Source organism: Mugil cephalus, chromosome 13 (assembly GCF_022458985.1).
Source record: "Mugil cephalus isolate CIBA_MC_2020 chromosome 13, CIBA_Mcephalus_1.1, whole genome shotgun sequence".
NCBI classification, from domain to species: domain Eukaryota; kingdom Metazoa; phylum Chordata; class Actinopteri; order Mugiliformes; family Mugilidae; genus Mugil; species Mugil cephalus.
Genome location: NC_061782.1, coordinates 23436217 through 23450442, shown reverse-complemented (window position 1 = coordinate 23450442; position 14226 = coordinate 23436217). Strand labels below are relative to the sequence as shown.

Here is a 14226-nt window from a genome sequence, read left to right as displayed (position 1 = left end):
GTATGAAAAATGATTTTTAAGGTTGAATGCTGATTACTTGATGTATCCAGTGCAGATCATCATAAACAATCCTCACTGTGCTTCAGTAGTGTGGCCAGCAGTGAGGCTTCGTTGCAGAGGAAGTAACTGTGCAGAAGCAGCTGTGTTTTAGTTCAGTGTTTTAAAATATTCCTTGTGTGTTTCTGTTCATCTGTCTGTGTGGTCAGCTGCCAGTATCTCATCTTCAATGGTGCAGAGATGCTGTCAAAAGGTTATATAATACACATTTGGATGACTTGACTCGTCACAGTAGGGAAAGTAAAGTTTCATTAATGGTGTCTTAGCTCCATTAAGTCCAAGCAAAGCCTTCTGTCTATAGAATACACTCACCCTTAACACTAATCATTTTATTATATGTAATTAAGTTTTTATTGCAGGTAATGTCTATCACGGTCCATTTATTGTTTCGACGTGAAATCTGTGAAATATTTTAATGAAAAGGTAGACTATGTTGAAAAGATTCTTTATTTTCTTTGATTTCAGAACAATTAGTGTCATAAAGTTCAGGCAAATGTATTTCACAGTAAAAAAAGTTAAGCCAATACTTCAGTATTATGTCATTATATGTTAAATTTTTGGAAGTATATTGTATTTCCATATTACATTACATATTAAATGCATATTACTTTAAGGAGGAAACGTTGATTCTATATGAAAATCAACAGCTCCCTTCAACCCTTTTCACCACGGCTGAACTTCCTTTTCAGAGACAAGCTTTCCATGAGGTTCTGTGGCTCCGGGTGGCAGCAGGGCCAGATAGACTGGAGTGGTGGCGCCCTCATCTGGCGTCTTGGGAGCTTTGGGATCAGCCATGTCGGTGCGCACCCATCCTGGACAACAGGCGTTCAGCAAGATCTGAATATACGAAAAGAAATGCACAAGAACAATATCTGTCAGTTATGTATACAAGGCTTCACTGGAAACAAAACCACCCATTTGATATTATTTCCACATTGTTTCGTCTCATGTTTTAAATTACCCCGTCATTCGGTCTCTCCTTGGACAGATGTCGAGCCTGAATCATGGACAGGGTCTGAGGACACACACATACATTTTTTAATCACTGTCTGTGTGAAATGTTTAGGGCCTGGTTTAGTCCAGTTTATACATTTCAGTAACCTGGGGTCTGACCAGTCATACCGTCAGTCCAGCTTTAGACACTCCATACGCTGATTCGGGCCAGCCGTCTTCCTTGAGCTTTCCTTTCTTGGCCTCATCAACAAAGCGCTGCATCAGTCCCACCAGCTCGTCCTCTGTGATGTCCTCGCTGCGGAAGCGCTGCTGGAGGGCCGGGCTGCACTTGTTCAAAGTCATGGAGCCAAAAAGGCTGGAGACGTTCACCACACGACCTGAAACACACGTGAAGGACGTCTGAGACTGTCAACTGATTATTAATTACTCTTTGTTTGCAACGTCCTCAACATATGCTCTCTTAACAAATTCTATCAATAATAACGAGGTGCAACATCACTAATTAGCAAGTACTTGTTTGAGGACGTTGGCACTTCATTGTTTGCAGTCCTGTTTTTGCACAGCCATGAGCCATGTATTACACAATGAAATAAACCCTGTGTTCATATATATTCATGTTGATGGACATTTTGCTCTCAAAATATAATTATTTTTTGCGAGTGTGCTAGCCATTTCCATGGAAATAAGGGGGGTCTGACTAATAACTGGAACACAATCAGTCACAACAGTAGACTCCTGTGTGTAATGGAACCTAGTTCACCACTGCAGCAAATAATCCAAACCTTAGTAACGACCTAGCAACAGAAATTTTTGATTTCCCGCCCCAGATGAGTGAACTCTGAGCTGACGTTCATGTTTTAACGCGGTCTGAGACTTTACCGAACTAAATCAATAATGCATAAATTAGCAAAAATGCTTATTTTTATTGCCCAAGTTATAACAAAAAAAAAATATCCATTTTGTAGCGTATTTTCCAGCTCCAGCTCTGACAATTACAGTGTTGCTATGGAGATAGATACAACGTTGCCACAGACTTGACTTGATCAACAGACCGGCATGTAGTGAGAATGTCAACGCTCAAAAGAGGAGATAATAAACAGAAATGGACATGTAGTGTTCTGGGCCATAATAACCTCGTTCTTTATTGATAAACCAAGCACCGTCCAGCGGATCGAGACACTGTAACCGGTAGATTAAGAGCCCCAAAGAGAAGATACTGAGCAAGATAGTTATCTGTTGGCGGCCCGCCACTCCTAAATGAATGTACAGGAAACACTGAGTAGGTATTTATTTCAGTCACACTGGCTAAAAAGTTTTTTTGGCTAAAAAGTTACTGAATCGATTTCAAGTCACTGAATTGTTTCGGATTGTATCGTTCTAAATTAACTAAAGTCGTCCTTGAATCATATTGGCAACCACAAATTGTGAATCGAATCGAATGGTTGTTAAAACGAATCATTACTCCCCTAGCTGTGATATATTTGGAAGTTTCTATACAGTCATTCTATACAGTTATTTGTGCTGATGACCACTGGGAAAGCTGATTTTATGTTTGATCAGTGTCTCTTTGCGTCGGTGACCACGAAGTGAAAGATTGTGGCAATTTAGCAAATGCAGAGGCCTCCAGTAAATGAAGAGCACATCATGCCTTGGTGATGAAATATAAAACTGTATAAATCGTTAAACTGTCTTGAAAGGGGAAGGAAAGGAATCACAGCAGAGAAAGAAAACCTTTAGCTTAAAGTCTCTGGTGATGATGATATAGAAATTCAATCCGGCTCAAAGGACCGCGTAAAAAGAGATGGTTGGTCAAATAGAAGGGAAGGATGATTATACTATTAATGCATCCACTTGAAAATAAGTAAATTAAGTCTTTCCCAACAGTAAAACAATACATTATGATTGATATGGCAGCATGGCAGACTGGAACAAAGGAACAGAGCACCTGAACAAGACACTAAGCCATACGTGTGACATGGACATTATATTTAAAAGACAGAGCAGTGTGCAAAGTGTGAACAGCTACGAATAAATAGTTTCTACTGTTCGGAAGAATGATTCCAGGTCTGTGTTCGTACCTCCAGCTTTGATGAGTGGCAGGAAGTGAGTCAACATGTCTCTGGTGGCGAAGAAGTTTGTCTTGAGGGTTACCTCGGCCTGGACAGCAAACGGAGTCTGGTCTTGCTCTGAAGAGAAAGACAAGTCACTGTTATCTCTCAAGTCATTTGAACTAGGGGGTAAAATAATAATGAAATCACCCTACTGTGTTCAGATATATTCACTAGCTCATACATTTAATATGAAAGAATTAGAAAAACTGACAGAAGGCGACTTTATCGCTTTGTATTTTGAGTGTCATCTAAAATGCTTGAAGTCTAGTTCTCATTTTTCAAATGAACAATGTTTTCACTCAGAAAACTATTTAATTGTTTCATACTTAGTGCTGCCATACTACCAATGCTAAATACAGACCTTCCACTAGGACCAGTCATTTTGGGTCAGGTGTGGTTTGAATGCTCATAAGCTAGCTTAAACTGAATGTTAGTGCTGATATAGGTAAATATGTTGGCATTCTGCTGCACATGTAATTCACCATATACATTTGTATGAAAAGGTGTTTCCCCGCCCTTCCTGATTTTTTTATTTTTCAGATCATTCAGGAGCAAATGAGAACGAAAGGGTTATAACACCATTTCTAAAGCTTTGGGACTCCAGTGAACCACAATGAGAACTGCAGGCCTCACTTGTGTCAGTTAAGGTCAGTGTTCATGCCATCACTAATAAGAAAGAGACTGGGCTAAAATGGCCCAACATGGCAGAGTTCAAGACCAAAACCACTGCTGAGCAAAATGGACATGAAGGCAGAAAACATCTTGATGATCCCCAAGACTTTGGAAAATGGACTGATGAGACAAAAGCTGAACTTTTTGGAAGGTGTGTGTCCCATTCATCTGCGTAAAAGTAACACCACATTTCAGAAAAAGGACATCACACCAACAGTAAAATCTAGTGGTGGTACTGTGATGGTCTGGGGCTGTTTTGGCTGCTTCAGGACCTGGAAGACTTGCTGTGATAAATGGAACCATGAATTCTGCTGTCTACCAAAAAATCCTAAAGGAGAATGTCCGGCCATCTCTACAAGACCTCAAGCTGAAGTGAACTTGGATTCTGCAGCAGGACAACGTTCCCAACCACCACCAGAAAGTCCACCTCTGACTAGGCACTCCAGAGTCTTCATTTAGCTTTCTTTAGCCGTTCAAAGTTCTCATCTGAATCCTATTGAGATGCTGTGACATTACCTTAAAAAGGTGGTTCATGCTGAAAAAAAACCCCGATGTGGCTGAATTACAACAATTCTGCAAAGATGAGTGGGTCAAAATTCCTCCACAGCTAAGGGTGGCCCGGTCAGTTAATAGGTTTAAGGGGGTAATCACTTCTTCTAACAGGGCCATGTAGGCTGAATAATAAAAAAAAACATCTTTTAAAAACTGCATTTTGTGTTTATCTTTGACTAAAGATTAAATTTGTTCTGTAACATTTAAGTGTGACAAACATGGAACACTTTTTCACACCACTGTATAATAGTAGTCCTACCTTTGAATGCGATCCCGGCGTTATTGATGAGGACGTCCAGTCCTCCATACTTCTCTTTGAAGTAAGCTGCAGCTGTCTTGATGCTGTTCACGTCGTTGATGTCCAGCTGGTGAAACATGGCCTTCAGTCCCTCTGAGGACAGAGACTGCACTGCTTCCTGACCACGACCGCTGCAGCAGTAGCACAAAGTTTTAGATTACACAGATATGCTAGCATATACTTTAGTGCACCAATATTTTCAGCAAATCTGAGCTGAGACAGTCATTTTAATCCTTACGACCATTTGCAAATGCAAAAAATGACTGTGATCAATGTCCCATGGTATAAATACATTATCCATCTTAGGTCTAATACATCCAAACATCCAACATTTGACCAGTAGATGTCACCACACAACACAATGTGCTAATTTACAGACTTGGCGCTTCAGAAAGTTCTGTTCTTTGTTCACATTGTGATTGGTTTTAACCTCATGTTTTCAGTTGACTTCAATCATTTCTAATTAAACACACCATACTAATGCTAATGAAGATGATTAGACGTCTACTTCTTAGTTAAACCTTTAGTACTTAAGAAAGTATTTGGCCCTTTATATTTTATATAACTGAAAAACATCTATGTGTTGTCAATATCAATCAACAAGGATTCAAGTTTTTTTTTTTTTGTTTTTTGTTTTTTTTTTTTTTGCATACAACAGACTAAAATAGAATTCGTCTGCAACATTTTAGCAAAACTGTGTAAAACGGTGTATAAACATCAGCCTGGTCCAGGTGAGCTACTGTACGTACACATCTCTGGCAGTGAGGTATATGTCTCCTTGGAACTGCTTGCAGAGGGCTCGGACGATGGCAAGACCGATACCCTTGTTACCACCTGTTACGACAGCAACCCTGGGTGACATGTCTACAGAGAGAGGGAGAGATTATGAGCTCACTCATTAAACACACATGAAACGATTAATAACACACGAAGAAATTACATGAAAAGCCGCCAATGAGCCATTTCCCCCAAATAAACTCTGAGTCAGTCATTTAACCAACAGAAAGGCTTTTGCTGAATCATGATGACAAGTAAAATATCCAAACATAATCTAAGAAAACTGAATTAAAGATTTGTGAATTAACAGTGATCTTAAAAACAAACTTTTGTTGAAATTCCATACATCCACTCCATCTTAAAAAGTTTCTGAGAAACAGATAAAATAACCAAAGTCCAAACTTAAAAAGATAATATCACCATGAAAAATAAAACATGCACAGTCATTGACTGCTGTCAGACCTGATGAAAACTTAATAAACAGGTTTTACTTAAACAGTGTGTGAGCTAATCTTCTAGGCTAAGCTAAGAGTAAAATCAACAGTTAAAAAAGGTCTGTTTTATTATAGACAACATTTTAGACTTCAATGGTTATGTTACATCACATGAACTGCCTGAAAAAAAGCTGTTGTTATACATTGCTCATGTCATCCAGGACTCCGGTATAAAAGGACCGTCCCTGCGGTGATCCTGGTGAGCACACCCTGCCCTCTGTTTGCCTTACCTGTTGGACTTTTGTGTTGTGTTGAAAATTTGAAAAGAGTCGTAACAGAATGTTTTGGGAAAACAAGAAAAGACAATTTTTAGCAAGCATATTTTTATTGATACTGTAAGAGCAAGTCAAAAAATGACTTGGGTTATGACACTACTCAAGTATTTGCACTTTTCTTGTCTGACTCCTGATTTATGGTAATTACCATTATTTTTACAATGCTGCTGCTGGGGGTATACCTGTATAAAAATGACTTGGGCTATTAGGCTTTGTAATTTCTTAAGATCTTCAAGCAGCTATCTCAATTAAATCTTAAGTGCAAGGATAGTTTAAAAAAATGCGAATTCAGGGGTTTTTGCAGGATCGTATACACTATAACTGTCATTTAACAATAATTTAATGAGCAAATAAAGAAATGTTTTGAAACTTTGGGAATTACAACTGACTGACTTCTCTCTATTTATCTATCATTAACGGGACATCTACTGTATTAGGGACAGTATGTCAAGAGTGAACACGCGTTCTCAAATACACAACTTGCTGCAGGAATTTCAGATACAACATGGTACCATTTAAAATATTGGCCATACCAACCTTTTGTTTTTATTAACATTGTATGTCGAAAATAATATTTTACAACCAAAGCAGGTGGATGGTGCATGGTGAGATTAGGATGTAGTTGTGTACGCATTTACGCCGAAACGCGCCGTCCTGTTGTGCGTAATACCAACGGACACGGACCGTGTACTGACACTTCCTGGTATCAATGCGTCTGATCATCTTTGAGCGTTTGCTTCAAGTTTTACAAAACTTAATGTGCAACAAATTCACAACATTCTTCAACTTCAGATTGCGAGTTTATCCGGGTTACCAAGGGAGCACTCACGAGCAAAACATGCACACGAAGATACTACAGAAAATCCGATAACAATACAGAGCACAAATACACATGCGGTTTAAATAAAGATAAAGCGGAGATACATTTGGGGAAATAACGAAAAAAGACAAATAAAGATGTTGTAAAAGTTGAAAAAAAAAAGTTTCATTTTAGAACAAAATTAGCCTTCTTTGCCATCGTATCGAAGCACATAAAATGAGGCAGATCAGCAAGAAAAGGAGGAGGTAAAACGGAGCCTTCTTACTTGGTGCTGGTGTTTTGGAGCAGAGAAGAGAGAAGAGAAGCTGCAGGGTCAAAGCCTTTCGCAGGAGTGAAGAGGAGAAGGGAAACACAGGACGGCAAATTTAAGCGTTTCTGCGCAACATTATGCGCGCATAGGTAATACCTTATTTGCATGCGCAAGTTCACTGACATTCAAACTATCGTGCATGTAATCACGTATGAATAAAAGATCGACCCTAAAATCAAAGTGTGTTCTTGTGTACTCCTGTGTCAACTGGAAAGGTGATGTCACTTCTGAAACGGAATGCGTGAAATGAAAACAGTTAACAAGTCTGTTTCAATGCAGTCCACCGTTTAGCTTTCAGAAAGACCTGCACTTAGTCTGCTGAATATGTCAATGTAGAATGCACTCATTCATAACAGTAATCAGCATTTTCTGCTATGAGATTTCAATATGTCTGCTGTGTAATACATGTGCTGAACTTCAACCTGAACTGACCAGTCCTTAATCATTTTCACCTATAGTTCCCACGGTTCACGTTCCCTGAGTTTCAATGAAATCATGGCGCAATCTGCAAAGGTGGAGGATGGACGTTACAGTATGAAACTGACGTTCAAAAATAAAAACCTGTAAATACATAATAATCTGCGTTGCCCAACAGCATCTTAATGGAATAACTAAAACAGAAATTTCACCAGGAGTACACCAGGTTAATCGGGGACGACAGGATGAAATGCTTTATGTCCTACATCCACGTCATCATGGAGTTTTCCACCCATGTGAAGGAAAATTTGTGGAGCTAAGCTCAGAGAAAGAATAACTTTTGCAGGGCCCGAAATATTCATCTTTTCCAAGATCAAGAAAGCAGCGTTAGGAGTTTAAGTATACTTTTGTTGTTTTTGGCTACTGTAATTTATTTTGCATCATCATGTAGTTATTATTTCAAGTCAATGATTTTATTATATGTAATTAAGTTTTTATTGCAGTTTATGTCTATCACAGTCCATTTATTGTTTTGACATAAAATCTGTGAAATATTTTAAAGAAAAAGCAGAGCATGATGAAAAAACAAAAACAAAATATTTTATTTTCTTTGATTTCAGAACGATTAGTGTCATAAAGTTCAGGCAAATTTATTTGACGTTAAGAAAGTACTTAATTAAAAATCATGATAAACATCAGTATTATGTCATTACATGTTAAATTTTTAGAAGTATATTGTATAGACCAGGGGTCGGCAACCTTCAACACTCAAGGAGCCACTTGGACCCATTTCCCACAGAAAAGAAAACACTGGGAGCCACAAAAACCCTTTGCCATCTAAAATGAAGATAACACTGCATTTATAATTTTACCTCTATGTTAGGCCTATTTATAAAAAACTATAGTGTGTTGCATTTATGAAATGGAAGAACTGCTACAGAGAAAAATAAATTTTTATTGATGCATACCTAACAGGGATTTATCTATGGTTGGCTTACCTCCTGTCGAAAAGTTCAATAAATAGCTGGACCTGCCGGCGGGTGACGTCGGCAGTTGTGACGTATTTTGAGCGACACAAAATTAAACACATTTTATTTTTATTTTTATGTTACAATATCACCATAAATTCAAATTTAGAATTATATTAAAAAAAAAAAAAACGAACTAAAATAAAATACATTTGGATTAAATATTCAATAGCAGCAGTATGTGTGCTGCAATGCACTATGGGAGTTCTTTGTTTTTGGTTGATGTTACAACCATGAGTGTAATGTGGCATTTAATGTCATTCAGTTGTTGTGTAGCTCTCGCTCCACTATTGAGTGAATAGTTGCCGACGCAGTTAGAGTGAAAAAGTGAACGGCTTTGATCAGCGTCCTTGCTCCGCACCACTCGCGACAGAGAGACGCAGCAGAGGAACGAAAGAGCAGCATGCGGCTCCGGATGCCGACCCTTGGTATAGACAAACACTCAGCTCCCTTCAACCCTTTTCACCACGGCTGAACTTCTTTTTCAGAGACAAACTTTCCATGAGGTTCTGTGGCTCCGGGTGGCAGCAGGGCCAGATAGACTGGAGTGATGGCGTCTTGGGAGCTTTGGGATCAGCCATGTCAGTGCGCACCCATCCTGGACAACAGGCGTTCAGCAAGATCTGAATATACGAAAAGAAGCGCACAAGAAAAATGTCTGTCAGTTATGAAAACGAGGCTTCACTGGAAACAAAACCACCCATTTGATATTATTTCCACATTTTTCGTCTCATGTTTTAAATTACCCCGTCATTCGGTCTCTCCTTGGACAAACGCCGAGCCTGAATCATGGACAAGGTCTGAGGACACACACATACATTTATAATCTCTGTCTGTATGAATGTGGCATTAGAAGCATTTCATTGAGTTTACTAAATGTTTAGAGCCTGGTTCAACCCACTGAAAGTAGATGCGCGCTCCTGTCTGATTAGCTCTGGTCGTGGATTCCCATGTTGACAGAGATGATACCCAGCACCCCGTGGCCCATTCAAAATTTCCCAACGGGAATTTTCTAGTTTACCATATTGATATGATGTACACATAAATATTATTGTATTTTTGCATACAACAGACTAAAGAACAAGTAGAATTTGTCTGCAACATTTTACCAAACTGTGTAAAACGGTGTATAAACATTAGCCTGGTCCAGGTGAGCTACTGTACGTACACATCTCTGGTAGTGAGGCAAATGTCTCCTTGGAACTGCTTGCAGAGGGCTCGGACAATGGCAAGACCGATACCCTTGTTACCACCTGTTACGACAGCAACCCTGGGTGACATGTCTAGAGAGAGGGAGAGATTATGAGCTCACTCATTAAACATACATGAAACGATTAATAACAGAAGAAGAAATTACATGAAAAGCCGCCAATGAGCCATTTCCCCCACATAAACTCTGAGTCAGTCATTTAACCAACAGAAAGGCTTTTGCTGAATCATGATGACAAGTAAAATATCCAAACATAATCTAAGAAAACAGAGTTAAAGATTTGTGAATTAACAGTGATCTTAAAAACAAACTTTTGTAAAACAGGTTTTACTTAAACCGAGTGTGAGGTGATCTTCTTAACTCAAGATAAGAGTAATATCAACTGTTCATAAAGGCCTGTTTTATTATAGACAACCTATTAAACTTCAGGTTTAGGATTATAGATGTTTAGATTACACACAGGATCACAGGATGGCACAGTAGCATGGTGGATAGCACTGATAGATGTGTATTTGCATGTTCTCCCTCAGCCTGCGTGGGTTCTCTCCAGGTCCAGTTTTCCCCCCACGTCCAAAGACGTGCTTGATTGGCGATTCTAAATTGGCCGTAGGTGTGAGCGTGAATGGTTGTTTGTCTCCGTGTTAGTCCTGATAGACTGGAGACCTCTCGCCCAGTGACAGCCGGGATAGACTTCAGACCCCCCGCGACCCTCCACAGGACATATTTGTAATTTCTTAAAATCTTCAAGTAGTTGAAATGAATGAAATCCTGAGTGCAAAAATTGTTTAAAAGAATAGAAATTCAGGGGTTTTGCAGGATATTATACAGTATAATTGTTATTTAACAATAATTTAAAGAGTAAATTAAGACATGTTTTCGGACTTTGGGATTACAGCTTGACTGAAAAATGAAAAATGTTTATTTATTTGCTTTTTGTTCTTGTTATCATTGTATGTCATAAATAACACACACACAAAAAAAAAATATATATAACCAAAGCAGGTGGATGGTGCATGACGTGATCAGGATGTAGTTTTTTCTATGATGAGTTCAGTCAGCATCAGTCAGACATACACGTCCCTTTCTTCAGATAGGGTTAAGGGGCAGGATAACTCCTGGCTTTCCCCTGAGCTTTCAGGTCTAGTTTGTGAATGTGATCTAGCCTGGGCTAAAGCAAGAAAATCAAAGTATGATACTGACTGGCAAATTTGTCAGTGCTAGCCAGTGCTTGAATAGCTCAAGGAGTTCCTATGTATGATAGAGTGTATTAGATATGGACAGGAGGTGGAGTATAGGACACTAATCACAGACTTTGTAGAGTGGTCTCAGGTAAACCACCTACTCCTGAACATGGACAAGACCAAGGAACTGGTCATTGACTTGAGGAGGAAGAGGACACCAGTGGAGCCCATCACGATCCAGGGCCTTGAGGTGGAAGTAGTGGACCGCTACAAGTACCTGGGAGTACATGAACAAAATGCTGGACTGGAGGGACAACAGGGTGCTGGGTATAAGAAGGGCCTGAGTAGAGTCTATTTTCTCAGGAAGCTTGGTCTTTCAATGTGTGCAGTGAGTTACTAAAGTCTTTCGAAAAGCTGGACATGTGATTGGTAGGGAGTTGGAGATGTTTGTCTCAGTGACAGCAAACATTAGAGGGACAGAGGAGCTCATTCTCCAGCAGAATGATTCAGCTCTGCTGCCACAGTGAATGCTTTTATTCCCTACTCTATCCTACTGTATAACAGCTCATCTTTTGTAAAAATTAAGCTACTATGACCAAGCAATTTCCCTTGTGGATCGTTAAAATCTGTCTGAGTCCAATAACTTAGTATCTATTCTACATCTCAGTCAGGCTTCAGGAAACAACACAGCACAATTGTGGCAGGCTTGAATGTTGTAAATGATATTACAGTAGCCCTAGACAATAAGCAATACTGTCACTTTTTATAGATTTTCTAAAGCATTCCACACAGTTGATCATAGTATACTCAAAGTGAGATTGCTTAATTTGGTTCTCTCAGATCAAGCTGTTGCATGGTTTGCTAACTACAGTATCTGTCTGACGGAAACTCAATGCATCAAACTTGATGGCCTCACTTCAGATGTGCTGCCTATCTGTAAAGAGGTAACTATATAAAAGGTGTGTATAAGGTTCATTTTTATGGTGATGATACAGTTATTTATTTTTGTGCTGCTGCCAGTCTTACCAAAGCTTTCCTGAATTTGCAAACTGCTTTCTTTGGATGTTGTGTAAAGTGTGTCAATTGAAACTTGTCTTCAACTCAGACAAAACTAAACTAACGGTTTTCACAAATTCAAGGAATTTCCAGTGAACCTACCATCAATGTTCCCTTTCAGTGAAAGGTCATGGAGATTATTTCTGCATATAAGTATCTTGGTATCCTAATAGATGATGATCTTACTTTGAAACCCCACACTCAGCGCCTTGTTCAGCTACACCTATATTTTCAGGGCTATTCTGGGCCATGTTTTAACTAGTGTAGTTTTCTTTCAGCATAATTATCAAGTGACTTGTGTGTCAGTTGCATTATATGCATGTTTTCCTGTTAGTATGTGTTTTTTTAATGTTTCTCTGTCAGTAGTTTATATGCACGACTGCCTGTTTTGGCCAGGTCTCTCTTGACAAAGAGATTTTTAATCTCAATGGGACATTTCCTGGTTAAATAAAGGCTAAATAAAAATAATTTAAAAAGTTGTGTGCGCATTTCCGTAGAAACGCACCATCCCGCTGTGCGTAAGGACTCATGTCCAGTCTGATGAGAATTTAATATGAGAGCATTAATATTGAGCATTGAGCATTAATATATTCCTGGTACGTCTGATCACCTGTGAGCGTTTGTTTCTAGTTTTGCACAACTTAACCAGTATCCGCAAACGAAAATATTTATATGCAACAATTTCAGCACATTCTCCAAAATCTGATTGCGAGCGTCACAAGCAACACATGCATAATATCAGGTCCAGTAACAATACAGGGAATAAATACACGAGGCTTAAATAAAGATAAAGCAATGCCATGTTCCCCATATCAACACATATGATAACACAAATGAAGGAAGTTTTGAGATGTTGTAAAAGTTTAATTCTACCACAAAATTACCCTTCTTGCCATCGTACCCAAGTTAAAAGAAACATACAAACTGAGGCTGATCAGCAAGAAAAACAGAGGTAAAACGGAGCCTTCTTATTTGGTGCTGGTGTTTTGGAGCCGAGGAGAGAAGCTGCAGGGTCAAAGCCTTTCACAGGAGTGAAGAGGAAAAGGGAAACACAGGACGGTAAACTTAAGCATTTCTGCGCAACATTATGCGCGCATACCGGGTAATACCTTATTTGCATGCGCAAGTTCACTGACATTCAAAACTACCATTTATGTAATCATTTATGAATAAAAGATCGACCCTAAAATCAAAGTGTGTTCTTGTGTACTCCTGTGTCAACTGGAAAAGTGATGTCACTTCTGAATGCGTGAAATGAAAACAGTTAACAAGTCTGTTTCAATGCAGTCCACCGTTTATCTTTCAGAAAGACTTGGACTTAGTCTGCTGAATATGTCAAACAATGTTTTTGCATAACAAAACAAAACAAAACAAAACATTATTCCTATTTTTAAGACTTTCTGCAAGTTTGTATATAGATGAAATCTTTAGCACCAAGTGTGTGAATGAATACAGGTTCAGGGTTTGTAGCATCGAAGATCATTCATGACGAATTGAAAAAAAGTTATTCAAAGTATTATTTATAACGATGGCAGAAATGGGTTTATTGTATAAAAATGATTTTTAAGGTTGAATGCTGATTACTTGATGTATCCAGTGCAGATCATCATAAACAATCCTCACTTTGCTTCAGTAGTGTGGCCAGCAGTGAGGCTTTGTTGCAGAGGAAGTAACTGTGCAGAAGCAACTGTGTTTTAGTTCAGTGTTTTAAAATATTCCTTGTGTGTTTCTGTTCATCTGTCTGTGTGGTCAGCTGCCAGTATCTCATCTTCAATGGTGCAGAGATGCTGTCAAAAGGTTATATAATACACATTTGGATGACTTGACTCGTCACAGTAGGGAAAGTAAAGTTTCATTAATGGTGTCTTAGCTCCATTAAGTCCAAGCAAAGCCTTCTGTCTATAGAATACACTCACCCTTAACACTAATCATTTTATTATATGTAATTAAGTTTTTATTGCAGGTAATGTCTATCACGGTCCATTTATTGTTTCGACGTGAAATCTGTGAAATA

At 38.8% G+C, this 14226-nt stretch overlaps 1 protein-coding gene across 1 annotated transcript; it reads right to left on the bottom strand.

The window, feature by feature from the left end:
- Positions 1 to 486: 486 nt before the first annotated feature.
- LOC125018688 (carbonyl reductase [NADPH] 1-like) lies at positions 487 to 7368 on the bottom strand. The gene is made up of 7 exons (XM_047602762.1): positions 7276 to 7368; positions 5394 to 5508; positions 4606 to 4775; positions 3090 to 3197; positions 1180 to 1388; positions 1019 to 1072; positions 487 to 894 (listed from the first exon to the last, which is right to left on the bottom strand). Exons 2-7 carry the CDS (start codon positions 5504 to 5506, stop codon positions 721 to 723), a joined length of 828 nt encoding a protein of 275 aa, XP_047458718.1. The 5' UTR covers positions 5507 to 5508; positions 7276 to 7368; the 3' UTR covers positions 487 to 720.
- Between the last annotated feature and the right edge of the window lie 6858 nt (positions 7369 to 14226).